This window comes from Pagrus pagrus, assembly GCF_965226575.1.
Source record: "Pagrus pagrus genome assembly, chromosome: 3".
In the NCBI taxonomy this organism is placed as follows: domain Eukaryota; kingdom Metazoa; phylum Chordata; class Actinopteri; order Spariformes; family Sparidae; genus Pagrus; species Pagrus pagrus.
The window spans coordinates 30,132,642-30,159,010 of NC_140187.1; the positions used below are offsets into that span (position 1 = coordinate 30,132,642).

At 40.3% G+C, this 26,369-nt stretch overlaps 1 protein-coding gene across 1 annotated transcript; it reads right to left on the reverse strand.

Moving 5' to 3' along the window:
• Nucleotides 1–9,655: 9,655 nt before the first annotated feature.
• Nucleotides 9,656–23,895, reverse strand: txnrd3 (thioredoxin reductase 3). The gene is made up of 16 exons (XM_084348764.1): nt 23,551–23,895; nt 22,775–22,835; nt 21,328–21,437; nt 19,914–20,021; nt 19,603–19,675; nt 19,354–19,473; nt 19,070–19,212; nt 18,591–18,706; nt 17,794–18,019; nt 17,444–17,536; nt 15,449–15,525; nt 14,309–14,465; nt 13,955–14,062; nt 12,958–13,053; nt 12,706–12,840; nt 9,656–10,874 (listed from the first exon to the last, which is right to left on the reverse strand). The coding sequence occupies exons 1-16, from the start codon at nt 23,665–23,667 to the stop codon at nt 10,812–10,814; spliced, it is 1,803 nt and encodes a 600-aa protein (XP_084204890.1). The 5' UTR covers nt 23,668–23,895; the 3' UTR covers nt 9,656–10,811.
• Between the last annotated feature and the right edge of the window lie 2,474 nt (nt 23,896–26,369).

Here is a 26,369-nt window from a genome sequence, read left to right on the forward strand (position 1 = left end):
CTGTTGGATATGTGGGAATTTTAAAATATCTGTTCTGCATTCTACAAATGAATCCAGACCATCAGTGTACCTGCTTGTTGAAAGAGCCTCCTGGGGTCCGTTTCACAAAGCAGGTTTAGTGAAAACTCTAAGTCTGTTAACCCTGAAATGAGGGAAACTCTGAGTTTTCCGTTTCACAAAGGGAGGTAACTCAAACCAGAGAAAGAGGGGTAACTCCAGCCTGTTTCACAGAGAGAGGTAACTTAAGCTCTCGGTCAGTTACCATGGTAACATGCTCTATGAACCTAACCTGGTCGGGACCAGGTTTTTCTCAACAAACCTCGAGTTTCTCTCTGTCTCCGCCCTCTTTCAGCCACACACGGTATTTGATTTCCTCATTCATTCAGTCAGCAGGCGAGTTTTGGCGTAATATAGTTCTGCCGTCTGTTTTTTGAGAAAATCATTGCAAGAATCAGTCAGTAGGCGACATTAGAAGTTGTATTAGGTGGCGACTATTTTCACTACCATGGCATGTCCTTTTGATAATGATCCCGTGGATGAAGGTACAGCATTACTGCGCAGAGAATTAAATATTCGTCGGGAGATGATTATCAGACTGCGCATAGATGTTCTTGCATTTCCAGACAATTATCTTTTTGAGCGGTGCCGTTTCACTCACAGTCCATCATTTACATACACAACCTAATCCGTCCTTACATTTCCAACATTACCAACCGAAGTCATGCTCTCACATCCCAGCAGATATTGTGTGTTGCGCTGCGCTTTTTTGCAAATGGGAGTTTTTTATACAACGTCGGAGATGCAGAGCACTTTACAAAAGTAAAAAAAAGTCATGAAAGGGAAATAAATATTTTTATGAATAGGCTTAAAATATATAGATAGTTCTAGGCATATTACATTTTATTAAAGCACTTGTGTCTTGGGGGCTGAGCTCAGAGGATGAGCTCAGCCACTGGCCTTCCTAAACTCTGGCTCAGGCCCAGCTCCTCTGCCTCTGTTAGAGGTGGCGGTGCTGGGCCACCACCCGTTTTACGGGCATCTGCTTTCTTTCTGTTGGCTGAGTAGAAGTCTGTGTTAGTTTAAATAGGCTTAATTCTTTAACAGAACATGATATAGATGAGAAGACAATTATGTGTGTGAAAACAGCATTATGTTGGGGATAAAACAACTGTACAGTCAAACAGCCACTTAATATTTACTTTACAATGTAAAACATGATCAAAATGAGGTACCCCGTGAGATTATGCTGAGGTCTCACCTGTTTGAACAATGTTTTTATGTTTCATCTTAAGCTGCTTACACTTCCTTCTAAAAACGTGCTCAAACTCACCGTATGAGCGCATTAATAAAAAAAACGTAGCCCTCCTCTTCTCCGTTGCCATGGTGACTCGTCGAATCGGGGCTCCATTGACGCGGTCTTTTTATACTTGTGGCGCACGCGCTTAACTCCAGGTGAAACTACTCCGAGTTGATCAAACTAACTCAAATCAGCTGTTCTGGAACCGAAAACTCAGAGTTTTCTATCTCAGAGTAGATCAACTCAGAGTTCAAGGTTAGACTCAGAGTTTGTTGAACCTGCTTTGTGAAACGGACCCCTGGTGACAAAGTTGTTTTAGGAACAGTTTAAAAACAATGCACCTGATTCACCTGATTCACATGAACATAGCTCTTGAAACTGACGTCACGTGACGAATGCGCCGGAAACAATTGTTACAGAAGAGAAAACAACAACAGACTCAGCTGTGAAAGAAGCGTCTGTATAAAGGTGGATAAAAACGACTCGTTTCACTGTCAAAATCTGAGCCATTCGGTCACCGTAAACCGGAAGTTAGCCATCTTGGGCCGCGATCCAGGTGTTTTCACAGCCGGGAAGTCAAGCTTTTTTGGCTGTAAAACACCACTGAGCAGCTTTCATAGGAATGACCGGGGCTCTGTGTCCAGTAATTTACACATTACCATTGCACAAAATCCCGATCTTAGCAGGTTTACGTAGGATTTCTGACCAGTAGAAAAGGGCTATTAGTGAGGAGAAACACAGGTGAGCATGGCTCTCCAGCCGGTCCTGAGTCGCTCTGTCCACAGTGATCGGCAGCAGCTCAGGGTGTAGAATATAGAATATAAGTATAGTTGGATGAACAATCTCTGGATTACAAAATAATATCATATGCAGAAAGATAACCTTGAATTATTAAATGAGTGATTACTATGTAGCTAAACAGAATTAGCATACTGTTATCCACAGTGAACAGCTGCAGCTCAGGTGATGAAGAGAGATTGTTAGCTGGATAAATGAATTACACAATGATTAATATTCTATGCATAAAGATGACCTTAAATGATTAAATTAGTGATCCTTCATAGCTAAACAGGATTAACAAACAGTATTTGTCTCCATTGAAATTAAATAAAACAAAAACAATTTGTTAGCCTACACATCGACGCAAACGAGCCTGTGCAGCACCTGAAAAAGCTACATGTTATACATAACATGCAATAATGATGAATACATGTCGAAAATGCACTGCAGCTCATTTGAAAAGAACAAAGTCATTTAATATGCAGTATAAAGAACTAAATCAGACCTGCTCTTGTGGCACAGCAGTTTGTAGGTGATGAATCTTGTGCTGTGCTGCAAAGCAGAGCTGGTTTACTTTGAAACGCTTTAAAACTGAATAGTGACTCTGACTTGAATCTAAAGACAAAATTATAACTTTAGTCTGCTTACATTTGGTTTTATTAAATATTATTAGGCTATAGAAGCAGTATCACTGTGGATTAAGTCACATTATCATCGAAACATCCCAGCAATGACACCAACATCACACTGATTTAATAACTTCAACAAATACACAACAGAGTGCCATTAATTCATTACACTGTTGGAATAATACTGAATGATTCCATTGACATAAGAAAACTAAATATATGATAACAAGATAAGAAAGACATTTTACACATACGCAGTCTTAATCATTTAGAAACATTTAATGTGGAGCTTGTTTCTCTTAGTTTATGACAACAGTCAACATATTTTGCAGCTAATACTGCACACTGACTTTTCTCCCCATGGAGAAATTTACCCCATATACCCCACAGTCACTTGCCAGACACATTTCACATTTGAAATTGCTTTACTTTTCAAATGACTAATAATAACCCCTAATATTGACGTGGGAAATGGATGTAGCCTAGCAACAATTCTCAGGATGATTCCATAGACCGTGAACTTTTTCAATTCAGACTTTTTCGTGTTAACTTCTGGATCGTATTTGATTTCATTATATGTTTTCACGTGAAAAATAAATGTAAGCTCCGTTGTTTATTATTATTATTAAACTGAACTTAACTAAAGCACAGTCATTCAAGCTATAGTTTCCATTGCAGTAGCTTTTAGTTCATTTTGTCTGCTGGAAACATGAGCCATCAGATTGTTTTATCATATTGTAGCTTTTCAATATCACAGCAGATACAGTGAAGAGGACAGGACTTTGACAGTAGAAGAAATGTGGTGGGCAGTAACACAGGCGGAGGGAGCCTCGGTGATGATTCATCAGTTGAAATCTGTTGAATTTGTTCACATTTTCAGTGATTCTGGTTAACAAACCTGAAAAATGGGACCACATGAAGTGAAAAGTCAGGGGATCAAAATTATAACAAGTCATCCTGAACAATCGAAAAGCAGAAAAAGAAAATTATTCTGCACCAAGGGCAATACCCGCAACTTTTTGCCCGCTACCAGCACACTTGCCAGGGCGGACTAGGCATAGAAAAAGAGCCAAGCAAAACCAAAGGCACACGTGAAAACAGTCCAACGGCAAGAGCAGCTAATGGACGCCTTATGCTCAGCGGGGAAACAAATATCAAGAGTGAACGAAAAATACTTTATTATACAAACATTCACATACTCTGATTAAATGTTAAAAACTACATAAACTAACTTTAAAATACCTGGCACGTCGGCCTACACTCTTAACGACTGCCAGCCGCCTTCAACACAGAAGGGAAGCAGCTCTGAAATACATGAAAACAACAAATGCCACACACATTAAAACCCTGACAGCACACAACAATACACTCATAAAACAGACTAAAGCTTGCCACTTGTTTCTGGCCTCGGGGTCTTGCATGCAGGACAGCATGGAGTGAGGTGTGCACCTGCCTCACTCCACCACTAGGTGGTGCACATCCCCTTTTCTTGCTGAGCGCCGCCTGCCACATCCCATTGACCTGATGTGAAATGATTCAAAAGTTTGTATGAATCCTTCAAAGAAAGCTGACTTATTGCACACTTTCCCTTTATGTGAAATTGGGTGTCAATGGAACGGCTGGTATAAACCAAAGTGTCTGACCGTTCTAACAATGCACTGGCCGGTCCACTCCGGATGAAGACAGAAACAATTCCAGGTAAAACTGGTTGCATAACTCAGTGTTCAGATAAGACAGTATCTTTTTAATCAGTGGCCTTGTTATACATCATTTAATCTGATATATTTGACACTTGCAGACTGACTTGAACTTATTTACTCTGTGTAAGTTTATGTCAAGCATGCACAAAACAAACACATTTACAGTCATTTATGTCCACAGTTGTAAAACATGTGAGATTTGATTATGTAAGCCTGGGTTTCACCAATAGTCCATGCTGGCCAGTCATGATGAGGAGTGTGTTGTGAAACCAGCAAGTCACAGTGAGACACTGATGACTTTTGACTTCTGATTACACGCCGTAGTGTTCAGGAAGGCTTGAGTTTCCTTTTGCAAACTTCCAGGTTTCCAGGACACTTATCCTGAACTGTATCTTCACTAAGCTGCTTTCTGTAGAAAGTGACAGGAAACTACGTTTTTTTCAAATGAACTGGTTTAAATTTAAACAGAAAGTACAAACCCCCTCGTTTTCGAAAGGCAGGTTATATCAGCCATAAGCAGGGAAGAAAAAACAAGTTATATGACAGAGGAAGAGGTCAGAATGAAGTCTGCCGGTTTGTCCCTGCTTTTCTTACAACATCACCTGTGTCAAATATCACTTCCTTATTAGAAGGTGCTTGAGTAAAAAGATTTCGTTTTTTCAACAGTAGCTGGTGTGTTGTTGCAAGATAATCAACCCATTCTTCTGAGCCATTCCCCATGCTACTTTACCATCTGCAACAAAAACAAACATACCAGCATCACACACACACCCTCATCCTGAAGGACAAAGCCATCACATGCCTAGCACTCACCATAGCAAATAAAACTGATCGCCCTCAATCAACACTTCACATTCCAACTACTGTATGGTCGGACAGGATTTTAAAATAGAGAAGAGCCTGCTTTAGCAACCCTTAACAAAGTGGCTTGCTGGCACCTTTATCTGCTGGGCTACTGAGCATTGGGCAAAAATGTTAACATGAAGATTTTATGGGTTATCTACAGTACAGACCAAAAGTTTGGACACACCTTCTCATTAAATGAGTTTCCTTTCTTTTCATGACTATTGACATTATAGATTCACACTGAAGGCATCAAAACTATGAATTAACACATGTGGAAATACGTACTTAACAAAAAAGTGTAAAACAACTGAAAATACGCCTTATATTCTAGTTTCTTCAAAGTAGCCACCTTTTGCTCTGATTACTGCTTTGCACACACTCTGCATTCTCTTGATGAGCTTCAAGAGGTAGTCACCTGAAATGGTTTTCACTTCACAGGTGTGCCCTGTCAGGTTTAATAAGTGGGATTTCTTGCCTTATAAATGGGGTTGGGACCATCAGTTGTGTTGTGCAGAAGTCAGGTGGATACACAGCTGATAGTCCTACTGAATAGACTGTTAGAATTTGTATTATGGCAAGAAAAAAGCAGCTAAGTAAAGAAAAACGATTGGCCATCATTACTTTAAGAAATGAAGGTCAGTCAGTCCGAAAAATTGGGAAAACTTTGAAAGTGTCCCCGAGTGCAGTCGCAAAAACCATCAAGCGCTACAAAGAAACTGGCTCACATGAGGACCGCCCCAGGAAAGGAAGACCAAGAGTCACCTCTGCTGCGGAGGATAAGTTCATCCGAGTCACCAGCCTCAGAAATCGCAGGTTAACAGCAGCTCAGATTAGAGACCAGGTCAATGCCACACAGAGTTCTAGCAGCAGACACATCTCTAGAACAACTGTTAAGAGGAGACTGTGTGAATCAGGCCTTCATGGTAGAATAGCTGCTAGGAAACCACTGCTAAGGACAGGCAACAAGCAGAAGAGACTTGTTTGGGCTAAAGAACACAAGGAATGGACATTAGACCAGTGGAAATCTGTGCTTTGGTCTGATTCCAAATTTGAGATCTTTGGTTCCAACCACCGTGTCTTTGTGCGACGCAGAAAAGGTGAACGGATGGACTCTACATGCCTGGTTCCCACCGTGAAGCATGGAGGAGGAGGTGTGATGGTGTGGGGGTGCTTTGCTGGTGACACTGTTGGGGATTTATTCAAAATTGAAGGCATACTGAACCAGCATGGCTACCACAGCATCTTGCAGCGGCATGCTATTCCATCCGGTTTGCGTTTAGTTGGACCATCATTTATTTTTCAACAGGACAATGACCCCAAACACACCTCCAGGCTGTGTAAGGGCTATTTGACCAAGAAGGAGAGTGATGGGGTGCTGCGCCAGATGACCTGGCCTCCACAGTCACCGGACCTGAACCCAATCGAGATGGTTTGGGGTGAGCTGGACCGCAGAGTGAAGGCAAAAGGGCCAACAAGTGCTAAGCATCTCTGGGAACTCCTTCAAGACTGTTGGAAGACCATTTCAGGTGACTACCTCTTGAAGCTCATCAAGAGAATGCCAAGAGTGTGCGAAGCAGTAATCAAAGCAAAAGGTGGCTACTTTGAAGAACCTAGAATATAAGACATATTTTCAGTTGTTTCACACTTTTTTGTTAAGTATATAATTCCACATGTGTTAATTCATAGTTTTGATGCCTTCAGTGTGAATCTACAATTTTCATAGTCATGAAAATAAAGAAAACTCTTTGAATGAGAAGGTGTGTCCAAACTTTTGGTCTGTACTGTATATCTGTGTGTTTCTCTGTGTACGCATGTGTCTGTGGTGTTCTGGCTATGAGCACAAATCTTCCTCTAAATATAAATCCATCTATATTCTCAGAAATAAAATAAGAAAAAGCACTTAATGGGCAACAAGGCAAAAAAAAAGTCACAAAAAAAATCACTACAAAAGGACACAAAATGACTAAAGACGCACAAAGTGATTACAGTGGGATGCAAAACAACTAAAAAGGGACATAAAACAAGTACAAAGAGACGCAAATGACCACAAAGACACATGAAATGGCTAAGGGATGCAAAAAGGACCAAAAAGACATTCAAAACAGCTACAAAGAGACAAAGAAAAAGACATACAAGACATACAGTTACTACAAAGGGACATGAAACTCAAAAGAAAATGCTACTGTAGACGGAGTTGTTAAATTGAGTTATTTAGCAACACTGAAAACAACTATGAATGGATGCAAAACAACTACAAAGAGACACAAGACGACAACAGAGACACGACAAATGACAAGATTACCTGGTGCTCCTTTTCACTTAACAAAACCTAGAGTTTTATGCATCCCTTCCTACTCTGAAAATAATTCCTGTGTATATCTGTTTGTTAAACTGACTATACGCTAACAACCTGAGAATACAAGTTACATAACCAAGCTCAGAAGATATTTTTTGTTCCAGTATCAAGGTTGGAAAAGCCTCTGATGCACTGTTAAGGTCAGGTCAGTTGGGGACAATGAGACAATGAGATCCCACACCTTTTGTTCATTTTGAACACCAGAGAGGAAAAGAAATCTGTAACGTGAAACTGAGTTACTGGTGGTCTAATACTTCCTCATTCCTGTGGTTGTACGAGGAGGTTAATAAAATATACATAAAGTGAGTTGAACAAGCATTGTATAGGTAGCAGGAGATGCATTTCAGCTTTGAACCCCTCAGAACAGCATTTAAACAAGCCTCTGTTTTTTTGTGCCACTGGAATAACAAACAACAGTGAATTCATTAGCTCAAATTAAAGATAGATTGTCCTCAATAAAATACGTTTCAGCAAAAATAACTCATCAAAGCCTGAGTTGTCATGACAGCGTTTGCAGGTGACAGGGTTTTCAGATGTGAGCCGGTGGGCCCAACAAAGGCTTCACACCAGCCCAGATGCTATTGATCGAGACCGCCACTTGTGGGGCTGAATAGTCCCACAGAAAGACGGACACCCAGAGAAAATGATGCTATTATTTCTCCACAGCTCTCTGATGTAGATGACGTGAATGGGCTGCCCACTTCAACGGGACGAATTTGATCCACTGTATCTGTGGATGAGCAGCGCTCAAAATATATAACCACCTCATCTTCATTCTTTCAACTGTGCTGCAGCTTGAGACGTGAGAGGCATGAGGACCCCCAAGACTAGGTAGGGTTCCTAGTCTCAGGAGTGACCAAGTGTTTAATATAAAATAATAGTGCTGCAAAAGTAACCCAATTACTCTTGATGAAGAGTAACAATCCAGGCACGAATACAAGTCTAGTTAGTTAGCTGTTCAGCTAGGTAGCGTCGTATAGCATATTAGCAGCCTTTATACACTTTCAACAAAGTAAAGGTTAGCAGCAACAATATTCAGAACTACTTTGACATTGGTGTTGCTCTACCTCTTTATTTTTTTTTTTAGCAGTTTGTGAGTCTGCTTAGAGAGGCAGCATGCATGTGATTGGTTGAAAGTTGAGGGGTCGGTGACTGCGACAACTCCACCTTCATGATAGAACGGGACATTATTATACAATAAAACATTTTGAAATAATAAGTAACATAAAATATAAGTGTCATTGGGAAAAATGCCATCACAAAATTAAAAAAGGCATTTTGAAATAAATGTTTTCAAATAATACTTGAATTTAATTTTGATTATGAATTTAATTACATTATATTCTTATAAAATTCATAATACAAATCTATTCAATTTACATTATTATACATTCACACTTAAGCAGTTTACTTACGTAAGTAGAGTGCCATTAACCATTTCTTAAATCATTTCACAATTTATAGGTTCATTGATGTATTTTGCACAATGTATTTCATGAGGTCTTATTTTATAGTATTGTACATTTTCTATTAGGCCACATACAGAGACCTGGTGTGAATGTGAAGTCTAAATAAGTATAATGTTGTAATTTTAAAATAAATTTGAAACTTAAATATTAACTGTTCATACAAATAGTCCCCATTCACATAAACTGTTGGTTCATTACCAGAGGCTAAATGTCTTGACCAGTGTCAGAATCAAAAACTTACCTATAGTTAGTAATTTTGTGTTACAACTGTTTAAAGGGGGTATGGATAAAACCCTAACACTTATTCTCTTGTAAAAACACAAGATATGCTTCAAAATTAAATATGTATAATGAATACTAGACTATAACCTGCAATCTGATGTACTCGAGCATATATTACACTGGTCATACACTAATGTAGAACTGCCATTTAAACATAAGAAAATATTAGCCACAGTCAGGAAAGTGTTGAGCAGGTTGCTAAGAACAATTGCTCTGTAGAGACTTTATGGAAGGAAAGTCTCTTCGAGTTTAAGGCTTCAGTTCAATCTGAAAGTGAAAAAGTGACAAAGCTGATGGTGAATTAACTCATCCTTTATTAAATCTTGAAAGAAGTAATCTACAGTGGTTTGACACCAACAAACAAGTCGTTTATACAGATGACCAAAGTCACCTGCTGACAGCAGCCAGAATACTGCCCTCTAGAAGAGTGAATATATCTTTTACATACACATAATGCAGAGGCAAACACCAAGATGCAACAAACAAGCATTAAATTAAATGAGTAAAAACAGGTGATGATTTTTTAAAGACAACATTCAGCTTGTATTTTCCATTCAATTCTATAAGATAAGTGTTGCAGCACATAAAGGTTTGAATGATCTGCATTTATCAGCTCTTATCTCTCTGCAGACTCTTTAGATAAACACTTTGGTAGAGATGATGGGTAAAAAAAAACCTTTGAGCCTCCACACAGCAAAGACAAATATTGACAGCAACATGTATACACCTGGTAAGAGGAATGTGTGGAATGAAGAAGGCTCAACAGAAGAGACATTTAATCTACACACACACACGCGCGCGTGTGCATACACACGCCAGATTAAATAACACGTTTCCATCACAAAGTGGAGTTCAGAGCTGTGCATCCATTCAAACCCGTTTTGTGTGCAAATTTAAATCTGTCAATTTCAGTGTGTGTGCCATCTGTACACTGGGGCTGAATGAGAAGTGTTTGAAGTTGGGGGTTGGACGAAGGATTAGGGCCACCATCAGGAGCTTCTGCAGAGGGACATCGATCCTCACCCACCTCAGTATTTCAGGTTACGGGTCAGGACGTCACAAACAGCCCAAACACACACACACATACTCGGCAGCAGTGTGTGTGTGTTGGTGCTCCTCTGAGAAAGACTCACTGGTAGAGGCCAATAAAAAACCAGCAGAGTAACCCCGCTGTTCAGCAGGCTGCTCTCATATCAAAGTACCTCAGCCAGAGCTACAGACTCACATCCTCAGCTCTGGCTTCTGCCAGTCACCTCTTAGCTCTCAGCGAGCCTGAATAAATTATTTTACTGATTCAGACGCCGGCCACGGTGTTAGTTCTGTCCTGAGAAACAACTGCCCTGTAAAGTGAGCAGCTGGAGGTGAGGCTGAGCTTTGAGGTTGACTGGAAACTAAGATGACATTAGGAGAGTCTAGTATGAGAGCAGCCCACTAAACGAGCAGGGTTTAACCTCAGCAGCCGGCCTGGCTGATGTCTCCACCGGAGCTCTTGGTCACCTCCATGGTGGTAAAGATCTGCGGGATAAGAGAGAAACACACTTCAGGCAGTGCAGCTTTATTATGGAACCTTAACAAGCCGTCTTCAAGTTTCAGGAGCAACCACAAAACATTTTAAGGCTTAAGGGAATTAAACTAAAGACTAAACTAATTGGTCAAATGAAGGGGATTCATTTGGTTAGTGTTTAAATCTATAGTTCAATAAAACAATATGTAACTTGGACATGGGCATGACATGGTTAAATGAACAGTGTCTAACACTTTGTTTCAAAATGGAAATGCAAGTAATGTAAAACATCAAACAAGAGGCAATTGAGCAGCTTAATGTGCTGCAATTATCACCAGACCCCATTAACATAATGAATAACCCTGAGGCAGGTCTTTAATTAAGCTAATTAATGCACAGCATGTACGACAGTAGCTGAAATTAAAATATTAATTAAGGTTAATAACAGAAAAAAACAAACTAAACTACAAGATAAAACAAAGTCAGGCCTCTGAAACAGACATGTTAATACTTTAAGCCTTCGACTGTGGCTGCCCTGTTATATGTATTCTGATCAAACCTGTGTCTGGCACTGAGAATTAGAATTAGACTGAAAAACAAGCCAGCGAGCAGGAAATATTTTAACAGGAAGCAAAGGTTCATGACCTTGACAAAGCTGATCAAAGTGCAGAGTGATTTAGATTTTTTACTGCTTGTCCTACGTATACGGCAGTGCAAATCTTTAAAATCAGCCTGAAGTATAAGGACATGACATCTACATGCATACACACACAGCTTTGTGTTTGAATTCAACATGTTTGTGCTAACAAGTATTTTGCTATACAGTATTTTCATTTCTGGTCTATTCTTACAGAATACTGTAGCAACACACTGTAAAAAAAATAAATAAATTAATTAATTAAAAAAACAGCAAGGTTTGGGTATGTTTGTTAAGTATTGGGGTCAGTTTCATAAAGGATATTTTGGACTGGTTTGTAGTGTAGCACTCAGTCTTCATTTTGCCCTCAGATTAGTCTGATGCACATTTGACAGTTCCACAAAAATTAAGACTATGTAAGACAAAAAGATTTGCCATCCTAACCTCAGGCTAACTCTGAGCGAACGCCTTGTCCAGACTGCCAGCCCAAATCTGTTTTTGACTCACAATGCGACACACAACAACATCATCATCAAGTCCAGAGTCACAGAGGTGCATCAGAGCAGCTGAGCAGAATTCATGTTGCTACTAGTAGAGCAGCATTGAAGACAGCACAGAACTCTGAACACTCTGTGGACAGTCACGCTAAAATAACTGTCTTCTTCACGACTTGGCAGCTTTAATCTTTGGAGGTGAGATGAACGATCTCCATTTTTAATGCTTCCATGTTGAAATGCCACTTCACCAGCACATTTACTGATGCCTACATCGTTATGACAACAACCCAAGCAGATAGGGTGATGTCCATATAGAAAAATCTCATCTGATCTGGTCATTTACAAACAACAGTGCAGATAGTCTGTCTTACAAATCTGATTTGAGAAACAAATCTGATTTCTCTGCAGTCTGAACATAGCCTTAGAGCCATGTTTCCATGGCAACAGTCCGTGAGCTTGTTTACATGCGCAGGGCTCTAGTACTATTATAAGTCTTATCCTGATTTGAACCACATTCAGGATATGAAGTTTATTTGGAATACAAGAAATCTGGTTTTTCATCAACCTGTACACATGACTAACAGTATCCAGGTTTCTTGTCATCTGCCCGCATATGGGACTTGATTTCTCACATCACAGCCATGATGTTCTGTACCAAAGAAGCTGTTAACATGCACCCCATGGCATATACCAGAGTTGACTTCTTACCTCAGCACAGGTTGGGTGGATGCCGATAGTGCCGTCCAGCTGCTCCTTGGTGGCGCCACATTTCATGGCTGCCCCAAAGCCCTGTGTCACCTCTCCAGCATTTGGACCTAGATAGTGGAAACCAATGACTCGGTCCTACAGCGAGACAGGAACAACAAAATGTCATCATTCATGTAACACGAAAAGGGTATGAGGTGCTGGTTGCTAAGGCTCAGAAATGATTTAACAATGTAAAAGTAGAAACAATCTTACGTTGTCCAGTTTATTGCAGATGATCTTGGCGTAGCATCTGTTGTTGTCTCTGCCGGGCACAGTGAACTCCAGAGGCCAGAACAGACTGTGGAACACCTGAACATAGAGAACACAAACACAGTGAGGCGCTATTACAGGGTCAACAGCAATCACCTTTATTACATTACCAATGACAAATCTAATGTCTGCCATTTCTACTGATCCTTAAAAATGTTTTTTATTGTACAACTAAATCTTCTGTCAAAATCTGTCTGGGTGTACTGAGATACACCTAGACAGACTACACTTTATACTTCCTGGCTGGAACATTGACCAACATGCATGCATGAACATGTAGAATTGAAAATCCGTCAATTGTAACAGAGACATTCAGGCTGCAAGCAGCAACTACAAGGAGACCGCAGACAAAAAATTATCTGACTGTTAGAGTTCTGTAACCAGTTAAACGTACCACACCCAGGGGTGGAATGGAAAGTACTATTACTCAAGGACTGTCCTTAAGTACAAAATCAAGTTACTTGTACTTCACTTGAGTTTTTTTCTTTTCCCACCTCTTTATATTTATACTCACTACATTCATCTCACAGCTTTAGTTAATTGTTACTTTAGAAATCCTATTAAACTTAGGAAAGTGTACTTCAATTTCAATATTTTTTATAAGCTCTTCATGACTATACTAACATACTTTTACTTTAGTAACAATTCATGGATGACTTTTACTTCTAATAGTACTTTAACAGTATATTACTTTAATTATATTAAAGTATATTACTTTACTTTAACTGAATTAAAGAATCTAAATACTTCCTCTGCATTTGAGCACACCTCAGCTTGGGCAAAAAGCTTAAAGTTTTACGAATGTGGCCAAGTGAGAACTTTTAAATTACGGAGAAATACAACAAATATGTTTTACATACATGTCTTCATTGATCTTAGATATACACTTTACTCTAGCCTGCCACAAGATTCACAGTCAGGTGAACCAGGCGTGCATTACCTCGATGTTTTCCTGGCCGTAGAGCTCAGTGGCTCTCTCCTCTGACAGACCACAGGCCCCGTACTCCAGTGGGGTGAACACAGTGGTGGGAACGTTGACATAGTCGCACTGCAAACACACACAATTAATTACTGGTTGTTACATGAAGGAGCCTGTTGCCACGTGTCACACAATATAGCAGTTCCAGTATAACCTATACAATTAATATCACATCAGGCATTAATATAAAAAGTATTCATTAAACTTGACAGTAAGCAGCTCTCCTTATTGTTAATATGTTAAAATCTAACATGCTGACAGGAAATCTGACAATTTGCAAGTCTACATCGGAAGAGTCTTTTAATGCAGACATACCTTGGCTTTTGAGCCCCCATAGAGGCGTCGTGCCAGCAGCTTGCCAGCCTGAATGGCTACAGGCGTCAGCTCCCACTTGTCTTGCAGAATGTCTCCAATGGCGTAGATGTGGGGCACGTTGGTCTGCTCTTCATCATTCACTGGAATTTTTCCATTCCTGAAGGATGGCACAGAGAACAAGCTTTACTTAATTTCAATTTCCATTATCCATTTTACCTTACTAAATGGAAAACATTGTGATTAATAATCTACTAATCTACTCACTGATAACTTTTATTCCAGTCTGTTCTAAATATCTATCTATATATTTGGCCAAAGGAACAACAACAACAACCCAACACCTCTGTAAATGCAGCACAGGGCTGTCTATCCACCACAAGGCAAAAATCAAATAAAGTGGGTCTAATGTCATGTTGGGCAGAACAGAGAAACACAACTATAGTAGTGTTTCTATAAGCCACGTTATATTCTAAAAACATGCTGATGGCCCCTGAACCCACTGGCCCTTTGACTGTGTATCGGCTTCATCTGAATACTACTTGGGTCATAAGACTGGGGCATATGACTCATGGAGCGCTCTTATAAGCCGGCCTCATGCTGTCTTAATCCCAGTTTGCCTCATAGGCTGAATCATTCAGTCATTCACAAAACAGTGCAAAGACACCATCCTCAAAGAAAAAGGGAACATTTTCTTTGTGTGTAATAATACTAAATAAATAAATTATCAACTGCAAAACATACAAAGATTTTTTTAACTTATACTTTAGTCTTCTAACCTCAGCTCTGAAATCATAAATGGGCAGAAAATCGGCAACAGGAAATGTATTGACGGAAGGCATCCACCCAGATCAGACAATGCAACATAATGACAACATTAGGAAAAGCTCCTACATTAAGATAATTGACTTTATGTTGCTGATAGATTGTACAGGGCCTTTCTCATGTTGCTAACAAGACGCCCCTCCTCTCACTCTCGCAACCAAATCCCCCGACACAGTCAAACACCACCCCTGTAGAGCACCATGGGGTGGCAGTAACTGCTGAATCACCATGACTGTTCCACGAGTCTTAAAGGCACAGGCCGCCCCTATCTCATTGCATGAAAGTATATAGAAAGATACAATGAGACAATAAACTTACTTGGGGTTGACTTTGACCCCTGCCTTGTCCAGGCCAATCTTGTCTGTGCATGCATCTCGGCCCACTGCTATCAATACCTGAAGAACAAGGAAATGGCTTGTTAAGTTTAAAGGAAGTCGTTGCTGGTGTTATATTGACACATGGATGACTGAATGTAGGCTGGAGACAAATGCACGTATGAGGAAAAAGAGAAAAGAAAAACATTTTGCATCACATAAATGTCCAAGTTTGTTTCAACAGATTATTGCTTTTGAACAACAGGGCAGCTCACTTGCTTTGTGAGGCTGACACCAAAACCTGATGCTTCACGTTGACATTTTGATTTCAACAATCGAATTCAATCAGAATCTGAAACTTCACATCTGTTTGTCCAGATGTGGTCAATAGAAACAGACATATGGAGGCCCAAAATGTTATCAATTATAAAAAAAACCTGTCATATCAATAAATTGTGCCACATTTTTAATTTATAAAGTATTTTCCAAAATCATTTCTGGATTGTTCCAATTTAACTCATTATTTTTTAACGTTATTTCAGTCTATTTACCATAACAGAGTTTAATAAAAAGGTTGTATTTTATTTTGTATTCCATTTCATGTCACTTTTCAGCCAATCATATGTCCCCTGCCTCTCAACAACTGCTACCAGATTTAGCCAGTTAGCTTCTGTTAGCTAGAGCAACAACAATGCTTAAGTAATTCTGAATCAACTAATGTGCTGCACTAAATAAACATAGCATACAGACGCTAAAACTAACATCTCACTCTATTTAGTTTAAAAAGGGTGCACATGCACTTACTTTACAAGCTCAGCACAGTGAAGAGACAGTGGTAATGGCAGCAGCTAAAATTAGCTGCTAAATTCTAAAGATGTTCCCCATTGACAGACAAACAGCAAGAGCAACTGCAGAGAAATGATGTCAGCCTTTTGGCTCTGCACAGCAGGTGCTACTTAATAAGCCAACGCTGACGTTTTTACTTTGATGTTGAGTAATAATCTAGGCATACCTTGGTAGGTGTCTAAATGAGTAGCATTAGCAGCCTTTTTATGCCAGTTGGTCTAAATAATAAATGCAAATAATTAAAGGAAACATTTCTTAAATGACTCCACAAATTGTTACCTAATATTTGTTCCACAATTTATTCATGTGATTATTTATTGAAAAATGTCATTTTTATGCATTTCATATTTAACACTTTAGGCCTCCACACAAAATTGTCCCACAAAGTAACATCACAAATAACTTGCACAGCCAAGTAATACCATTAAAAAGGTGCTATTTGTAAGAAAAGATGATTTTGAGGCTATGTACACACGTAGCCGGGTATTTTTAAAACCGAATATTTCCCCCCCTCCGTTTATAAAATACATTTTATCCACACTACCTCGTTTTCGAAAAAAAACCCTTCCACACATAACCGAACATCTGCGTTTTCAATCACAAATCACCGACAATGTTATCCGTCGCCTGTGCTCTTGGAGCAGTAGTTGGGCTTGTAAAATCAAAGAGGTAAACAGCGCCTGCACAATAATTAACACCACCACAGTTTTCAAGGCACTCGGAGCCATGCTTCTGCAGTAAACAAAGGTTGCACGTTTGATGTCAGAGCAGATTTGTTGTTGTTTTGGCGCATATTGTGATGTTCGAAAACGCAAAACTCCGGTTATCTCTGTCTACACGCAAATGCATAAACGGAGTATTCGCAAATCTTCACTTTGTTTTTTTAAATATGCGTTTATGATGCGTTTTCATGTGGATGACAGGTCCAAACGTAGAAAAATATATTCGTTTTAGCAGATACCCGGCTACGTGTGTACGGGGTCTGAGTCTCATTCCCAACTCGTCAAATAATGACGCTCTGGGTTTCCCAAATCATCAAAAACTGACGCTTTGGGATGTAGGATGGGTCGGCCACCCTCCCAAAGCGTCAGTTTTTGATGAGCACCTTTAAAAGATTGAGAGTTAAGTGAAGAATGAACTGATCAGTACATACAGTGTTGTACTCTCCCTCGATGATCTCATCGGTCTCTGTGGACTTGGCTGTCACCTTCAGCTTGCCAGGAGTGCCTGCTTCCAGCTCTTCCACCTGACACACGCAGATGCAGGAAAGTCAGTTTGTGCTTTTGTCAAATGTCTAGCTGATAAAACTTATGATGAGAGATGGTACGACGATAAATCTGATACTGTACAATAACGCACAGATCAAAATCGTCAGAAAACCTATTGCCTTGTTACCAATGGATACTAAAAAAATGACTTTAAGCACATACTGTAATTTTGAATGGCCACATCCAATTCCACTGTAGCTATAAAAATGCTTTAGCACTCTAACTTAACACTCACCTTTACAGGGACATATTTGCGGAGGAACTTTACACCGTGCTCCTCCATGTGCTCTCCGGCACGGTTGGCCATGTCCTGGTCAAAGCCCCTCAGCAGGATGGACCGCACCATGACGGTGACATCGAGACCCAGGCCGGCCAGGAAACCACCGCACTCCAGAGCCACGTACGATGCCCCAATCACCAGGGTCTTTCCCGGACAGTAAGACAACGAGAAGAGGTCATCACTGGTGGACAAACACAGAGGAGGACAAACACAGCAGGGGTAAAACATAAAACTGAGATACTCTTCAGCTTCAAACCTCACAAAATGAACCCTGTCCATACACTTCCAGTGACATTTCACCTCTCTACAGTCAAGGGCCTATCCTCTTAACAACAAATATGCCTCTACAGGACAAAAAGCTAAATATTGTCCACACAGAAGTGCCCAGGCTGGGCTTGTGTCTCATGCCACACAACAACTTTCGGTTTGAGGATTTGTGGGACTAAGTAAGCAGCATAAGATGAAGGTTTGTAGGTTGCCAAAGCAGCATAATAACCAGTGACACCTGAGGATAATCTTGTATACCATTTAGACGGCTGGGAGATGCATGAATGCCCTAAAGCAATGCCACCTGTGAAGGATACAGGAGTCCAGTCCATTAAAGGGTGCGTTTGTGCTTTCAGAGATCACACTGGCCTGATATGCCTCTTCAGACATCTCCTGAGCACACATTCTGTTCTAAAAATGAGTTCTGGAGAGGTGTCCAGTACACAGCATGTCATTATATCAGGCTGGTGGCACTGTACCCTCACCTGGTGATGCAGTGCTCCCGGTCTCCAGGGACACCCAGGTAGCGTGGCCTCTCGCCTGTAGCCAAGATGAACTTAGCCGCGGTGTAAAATGTCTCCTTCCCTCGTTTGTTTGTTGCCTGTCAGCAAATACACACTTGTTGAAGCAGGTGCTACAATATGCAATTTTACCAACTCATTAAGCAGAGGATTTTTTTTTTTGTCAGATATGCGCAGTAGGTTTTGAAACATCTTTTTGCTTTGGGTGCAGCTAGTGGTCTGACCACCAGTATGAAAGCTAACAACAAAAATGCTGAAACACAGCTTAAACAAAGGCTTCAAGTTAAGCCTGATCAAGAAAAACAACATAAAAAAAATAAACTGCCAAAACAGGTTAGACAACATTTGAAAGCAGACAGCTTATCAAGATCAGTGGAGAGTTTTGGTGTGGCAACTTGACAAGTGAGACATCGAAGTGTCCTATATTACGAGCAGTCATTTACCTTGATTTTGTGTGGTTCAATGAACTCTGCGTAGGCATTGACATAGTTGACATTTTTGTCTCTCAGTGCCACCCTGTAGCCCCAGTTCAATGAGCCGATGTAGTTGTTAACCGCCTCCTTCATCGTGTCCCAGTTGTGTTTCACTGCGTAGACAGATGTCCGTCAGTGGAATCAGAAGATAGACAACAAGTGACTACTAAAGAGGCTTGCCTCTGATTTACCACAGGGAGCTGTTCCGATGTCCCCCCTTCGTGACCTCCTGGGTCGCTGCTCTGTGCGCTCACCTGTCTCGTCAAACTCCCAGCCGAACTTGCGTGCGTCCTGCATCGCTGTGCTGAGCAAGGCTGTCTGGTGCATCAGTTTCTTGGGAATGCAGCCCACGTTCACACATGTTCCACCTAGACCTGATCACCACAGCAGGACACATTAACACCACATGGATATGATCACTAACCAACCAAACTAGATTTAAATAAATGCGGCATCACATGTACAGTATGTAACTAGGTATTCCTGAAGTGGAAGTATCTTACCCCAGGAGGCTCCCTTTGGTGTGGGCACAACATAGTCCAGTACCATGACTTTCTTCCCCAAATTAGCAGCTTCCTGTTGTCAACAAAGTCAATGTTACTGCAACATTGCATAAATCTGGGATTTACTAAACACATGGCTGCAGTCTGTATGCAATTGGAAACAGTTAATGGCTTAATCATAACCGTGGTTACTGATTACAGCATTACAACATTAGCTTTTGTTTCATTCTGAGTCTCTGCAAACCACAGAATTGCACAACAGCCACTACAATAAGCTTCAACAAGTTTCACTGTGTATGTGTGGCTGTCACCTTTGAGCAGGCGAGGCCTCCAGATCCTCCTCCGATGACGATCAGGTCATAGTCATATGCTTCATTTTCTCCGCTTAATAGCTGCTGCAGGCTGCCGTCTTTATGTGCCTGACAGAAACATTAACACGATGTTAGTGTCGATGTAGATCTTATATACATTATTGTGTAGTGAGGGTGTAGCCACTGTCACAGGTTCTGCCTTTTTCTTGACAGGGCCCCCTCCAATTCTAGGGGCAATTTCCTGAACCTACATTTCAGCCCTGCTCAGGATGTGGTACTTATTTCAAATCCCAGGTTCTCTCAGGGAGCAGGCATGAACAGCTGCTTTGCAAAATGGTAACAATAATACGATATATAAGAATAAGACGGTTTGTTTCAAAATACAAAGTTTCCCAGTAACTTTCAGGCAGTCCTGGTATTTTCAAAATCATGCGACATTTCCAGTAGTGAGCTTTTTACCAAGGGTTAGACATTTTCACAATACTGATATTTAAAAGTCAAATGCTAAAAAATAAAATGCTACTGCAACTTTCTCCATTGTTGTCTGAACGGCAATCAGCATACCAGCTCACTGAGCAGAGAGTAAAAATTAAAATATTTGTCCTAGTTTCACCACACGGTGTACATTTTTCAACAACTGAAAACCAAAATGTTCTGGTTTGTAAAAAAAACAAAGCAGGTTCAGATCATGAAGTTCCTGTAATGGGAAAGAGCTAACAGTTTGTAGAGATTGAATCAAAATGTTAAAGTTATGGTACTGTCCCAGTCAAGGATTAAAAGTCATAAAAACGTGAAACTGCAGTTCACAACAGCATCAACACAACCTGCTGCTGTTTATTATCAACTGACCAAGATTCAATGTCGTACCTGCTGCTGCATATGTACTCCATAAGCAGGTTTGCCTGCCCATGCAGCTATGTACTAGTGTAGCTGTTGTTTGTACCAAGACAAAATAAGAGTTCCCTCCATCCTCCTGCATCACGACACCTCAGAGGGCGTTATCACTGTAACCATCTTCTCATGTTTCCACTATTTGCTCACAAGTAACATTAATGACTTACTGGTATGTTCTCTTGGCACACCTAGATGTTTTTGGTTACATACCTTCCTTTCATGCTGTGACAATGCTCTACTAAGTATTCTACTTTTCTGTGGTTAAGAGTGAAGCCATTGTTCACATCATAATTCATACGCCCTTTCCATGCAAATCAAAAACTGTCCGGCCTGGCTTCGAATGCAAATTGAGCCACACAGGTTTGTTTGTACACAGCCATTGGTATCTGAGCAAGGCACTTCATTGAGCGACATCTCATGGCAATCATGTATTTAGGAGATGCGTAACACAAGATTGTTGAGCACTAAAGAACTAACTTCCCACAAGACAGTCAATTATTGACACACATTTGCTCCTCACCTTCAATGTATTGTCACAGCCACCAAGGTGTGTCTTGTTGATGAAGACATTCGGAACAGTTTTCTGTCCAGTCATCTCAAGCAGCATCTCCTGGTAGTTGGTTCCTTCCTCTGGACAGAAGAGTTCATGTTGTTGAAGTGCATGTTATTACACTTGTTGAATACAAATGCGCACATATGACACTGAATAGATTAACATGCAAATGATATGCAAAAATAGTAAAAGGGGAAGCATGGCACGAAATGTTTATACCGAGTTCATCATTTTCACACATCAGCAAAATCTCCAAGTCTCTTCCTGTGTCAACACTATGGACACTTACCACAAGTACAAAGAGAGCCTGTGTTCAAACAGTCACATACTTACTAACATTTCTATGTAGTCAGTTTAGCCACTCAGAGTTTACTAGTAATATAAAGCTGCAATGTTGCTGTCATTACCTGTAGTTCACTACTCCCATTATTCCTCACTCTGTTGTTATGAGTGTCATGTTTTATCAGTTTTGGTCTCCAGTTGTGGCAGGAAACATGTCGATGCTAACAGGTTGCTCAAAATCAAATTCGGTCATCTAAGAGTGGAAATACTATTTTCTGCTTGAGCAGCATGCTGACTTTGTCTTACAACTGTTATGAACTTAAACTTTAATGTCATATTCTGTCAAGTTTCATCTTCTTAATAATGATTAAGCCTCAACATCCCTATATATTACCTGCAGCTGCAACTATGACAGAAATAACCCAGAGCAGAGAGGTTGGAGTTTACTGAGATATGGCACAGGGCCAAGATATCTTCGGTGAGTGACTCAGCATGTTTTGTGTTGCTGCAAAGTGAGATCGCAGCACACTCTGGGGTGACACAACATCCCCAGTTGTTGTGGATACGAATGCATTTTATATTAACATATTACTGAATGGTTTGTAACACGTTATAATATAGTTTTAAGCATGGATAAGGACATTTGTGCGTGCTAATGTACAGTATTTGTCAACTTCTCCCATGATGATATATTTTATGTTATTACATCACTGTGTTTTACTTAAAGGTCATTCATTATCAGTTTTTATACCAGCTTCACTCATGAGTTACATGAGTAATGATACATTAATAAACACTTTTTTTTTTTTTACCACAATCACCAAGACTGTATTTAATGTACATATACTGCTTATAAATTCTAAATAGGGTGGTGAAAGTTTATTTATGTAAAGAATGGCAACATCCAAGTCTAGGTTTTAAGATTATGCAAATTTCATCGTAACATCAAAAACATTGTACACAAAGACAAAATCTTGGGGTACATTATTTGGACCATTGTGTGCCACATTGCGTTTTGATATGTATATATATATATATATATACACACACACATAAAAGTATAGACTAAGTATAGTATAAACTGTAGCCATTATACACACACACACACACACACACAGCAAATCCATCTTACCTATGAGATCCAACTCCACCACATTACACTCGACTTTCAGCTCTTTGAACAAATCTTTCACCTAGAAAGACACATATGAAAAACAATTGGTCCATTTCCTCAGTGACAGGGTTCATAATATCCGAATACACAATATAACTAGAAAAATCTTTCCCCATCAGAAAGGATTCACAAAACATTGCTTTAATCACAGACTGTTATAATACTCCACAGCCATCATTTATATTAGTCATAAAACACTGCTTTGTTGTAGTAAAATCCTACAACCCTGTTAGCTGTTCACAGCTAACATCTTGTGTGACTTGTGTTGGCGGAAGACAAATTTCCTACAAGAATACAAATGACAAAAGTGGGAACTTTTTTTTTTTTTTTAATCAGGATGTGTGCTAAATTGACAGTGGGTCTTAGACTTGAGGTCTTATCAAGTGTTAAGTTAGCTATAAACTATAAATGTTGTACCGGTCACTAACTTTTCGACCAAATTTAGATAAACGGCCAACACATTTGTGACTTAACTTAGTAAAGTTAATATTTAATGATATATTCTTCACAAAATGTCAGCCTAAGTTAAATTGTGGTAAGCGGCTCGAAGTTACTTGTATAACTTGTAGTAACTCAGAGTATTCAGGCTCCTGCAAACTGGAGTCGCAGGCTGCGTCAACGCAGCAAGGACAAACCAGCAATTAGACCAAGCCCATGTACTTCGCGGGAGAAGATGGAAGTTTCCGACCGGCACGAGCGAGGTCCCCCCCTCTTCGACAAAATGAGTACCTTACCTTGACACAATACGGACAGTAGCTTTTACTGAAGACCAGCACTTGGTTGGAGTCAATAAGATGTTGTATCCGAGTTTTGAGTTCATTCTTCCCGGTGTCGTTATCGATGGGAGGCATTTTTCGAGGTATTTCCGTCAGCCTGCGCAGGGCAAGCTTCGACAGGCGGCGGACGAGAGAATGAGGAAAAACCGAAATGAAACCGCACCAACTCTCTCTGGGTAAATGTATGAACGAATGTCTCTCGGTACTTTTACCAAGAGAAAACACTAGAAAGCAGCTGCAACGCCGGTCTGACCTCGGTTGCTCTCCCTCTGCTGTCAGCAGATAGTGTACCGACCGCGCCAAACGCCTTTTACCATCTCTTGTCTTGCTGCTTTGGGTGCGCTCGATCAGTGTCGCCGTGTTGCACGGTTATTCCGTTGCTCATAATTGACAACAGGAAGAACTCCACCCGCACGGTCGGCCCTTTGCATCAAAACGCGCCTACCTACAAAAACGTCACAGGGTTGCCTATTTACATGCCGTAAAAGCATAAAATAATAATTATACAGTATATATAATACAATGATATATTAATTAGACGCGTGTAGAGCCGGTATTATTTGGGGCGTCGATAAGAGATATAAGGAGACCTACAGGCGCCTCTGGAATACGGGTAATTCTAAATTAAGAAAGAAGTGAAGCGAAGAAAAGCATCGCAGTATTAATATTGACACCAAGATAATATAAAGTCGATGATTTAAAGTTTTCTCGCTCTGATTTCAGATTTCTATCCCTAAGTAACCTCTACTTGTCTTTGTTGGTCCATGAGAATTGTTGGTTATCTAGCGCCAGCTGCTGGTGACAGTAGATATGACAAGTAACAGGTGCACCGTCCCCATATCATTTACTAAAAGGCCTACTCAATAAGTCTTCTATTGTAGGCTATTCTCGTGATCATTTAAGTATTTTAATATTTAACAGACTAATCTTGAGACACTGTAGGGCCTATAGATAATTACTCTAACCACATGTCAACCAGGCCTGAGTGTGGCCTACTTTAAAGACTTAGTAATACTTTCCCATCAAATCAGTGTCAGGTCACTGTGACATAATATGTTTCTATTTCTAAAGTAATCTGTTTGCTGTTAAGACTGTCACTCAAAATAGTCAAATAAGTAAAAACAAGAGAGAGTGAGAGAGAGAGAGAGAGAGAGAGAGAGAGAGAGAGAGAGAGAGAGAGAGAGAGAGAGAGAGAGAGGACTCTCCAGCCACTCACAAAAAAACAGATGAATAAAAATGAATGATCAAATCAAAGCAGCAGAGGCAGAGATATTTATATTTTAGTCCCTAATATTGGTCAAGCTCTAAAAATCTACACTTCCCATAAAGCCTCTTATGTTAGACTTCACACCCAGTCTGCAACACAGGCTTTCAGTTAAAATGTTAATGTATCAGTCCCAAATTGAGATAACCCTGATGACGTCATCAGATCAAAATGTACCATTTCCTTCAGATCCAAAGAAATAATTATGCAACTGTGTTTACATGCTGAGAAGCACTCCACATGACAAGTAGCCTTAAAAGATATTATATATTTGTAAAATTGGCGGAGTACCCCTTTAAGATCAGAATCAGAATCAGAATTCCTTTATTTGTCCCGCAAATGGGGAAATTTCTTTGTCACAGCAGCCAAACGACAGTAATTACAATAAACAATAATAAAAAGTAAAAAATAAACAATATAATAAGAAGATAAGAAATAGAATTGACTCGTATATAATATTTACAATATGAAAAATGTAATTATGAACAGTGTGGTATTTTTATTTACAAATAGTAATAAATATGGCTATTTAAAAATTGTCCAGTTAGTGCAAACCAAAATGTATATGGGATATGTGTAGAGTTTTATGGCATAGTGCACATGTGAGGTCTACTGGGAGCAGTGTTGGTTGTACAGTCTGACAGCAGCTGGAAGGAAGGACCTGCGATACCTATATCAGTCTGTTGCTGAAGGAGCTGACCAGTGCTGTGATAGTGACCTGCAGGGGGTGGGACTCTTTCACCAGCAGCGATGACAGCTTGTCCATCATCCTGCTCTCTCCCACCACCTGCACTGGGTCAAGAGGGCATCCCAGGATGGAGCTGGCCTTCTTGATAAGTTTGTCAAGTCTCCTCCTGCCTGCTGCCGAGATGCTGCTGCTCCAGCAGACTACAACATAGAAAATGGCTGATGCCACCACAGAGTCATAGAAAGAAGTCAGGAGTGCCCCCTGCACTCCAAAGGACCTGAACTTCCTCAGCAGATGGAGTCTGCTCTGACCTTTCTTATATGTTGCTGCAGTGTGATGAGTCCAGTCCAGTTTATTGTTCAGGTGAACTCCCAGGTACTTGTAAGACGTCACCATCTCAATGTCCGTTCCAAGGATGTTCACCTGTGTGCAGGGTTGTTCGCGCCTGCGGAAATCCACCACGAGCTCTTTGGTCTTCCCGGCGTTGAGCTGGAGGTGGTTCTGCTGGCACCAGTCTACGAAGTCCTGAATAAGTTCTCTGTAGGCTCTGTCGTCCCCGTCCCTGATGAGGCCGACGATAGCAGAGTCGTCAGAGAACTTTTGTAGATGGCTGTGGGGATGATAAATATATAAAAAAATCTCAGTGACATGTGAACTAATCTTTACATATTGGTTGTATTTGTTCTTTAAATAATTAAAGTTGACAAAATACACAGATAAAGACACACACACACACACACATACTGAAATTTGTTTTGTGTCTCTGTGGTTGCTTTGTATCTCTTTTGGTCATTTTGCATTCCCTGTTCTAATCATTCTCTCTGT

Bases quoted from the DNA above. Each gene is read 5' to 3' on its own strand.
- txnrd3 (XM_084348764.1), bottom strand. From the start codon at position 23,667: ATGCCTCCCATCGATAACGACACCGGGAAGAATGAACTCAAAACTCGG. The intron at 21,438-22,774 runs GTAAGATGGATT...TCTTCTGTCCAG, and splicing joins GGTGGAGTTGGATCTCATAG to AGGAAGGAACCAACTACCAG. The intron at 14,063-14,308 runs GTATGTCTGCAT...GTGTGTTTGCAG, and splicing joins ATGGGGGCTCAAAAGCCAAG to TGCGACTATGTCAACGTTCC.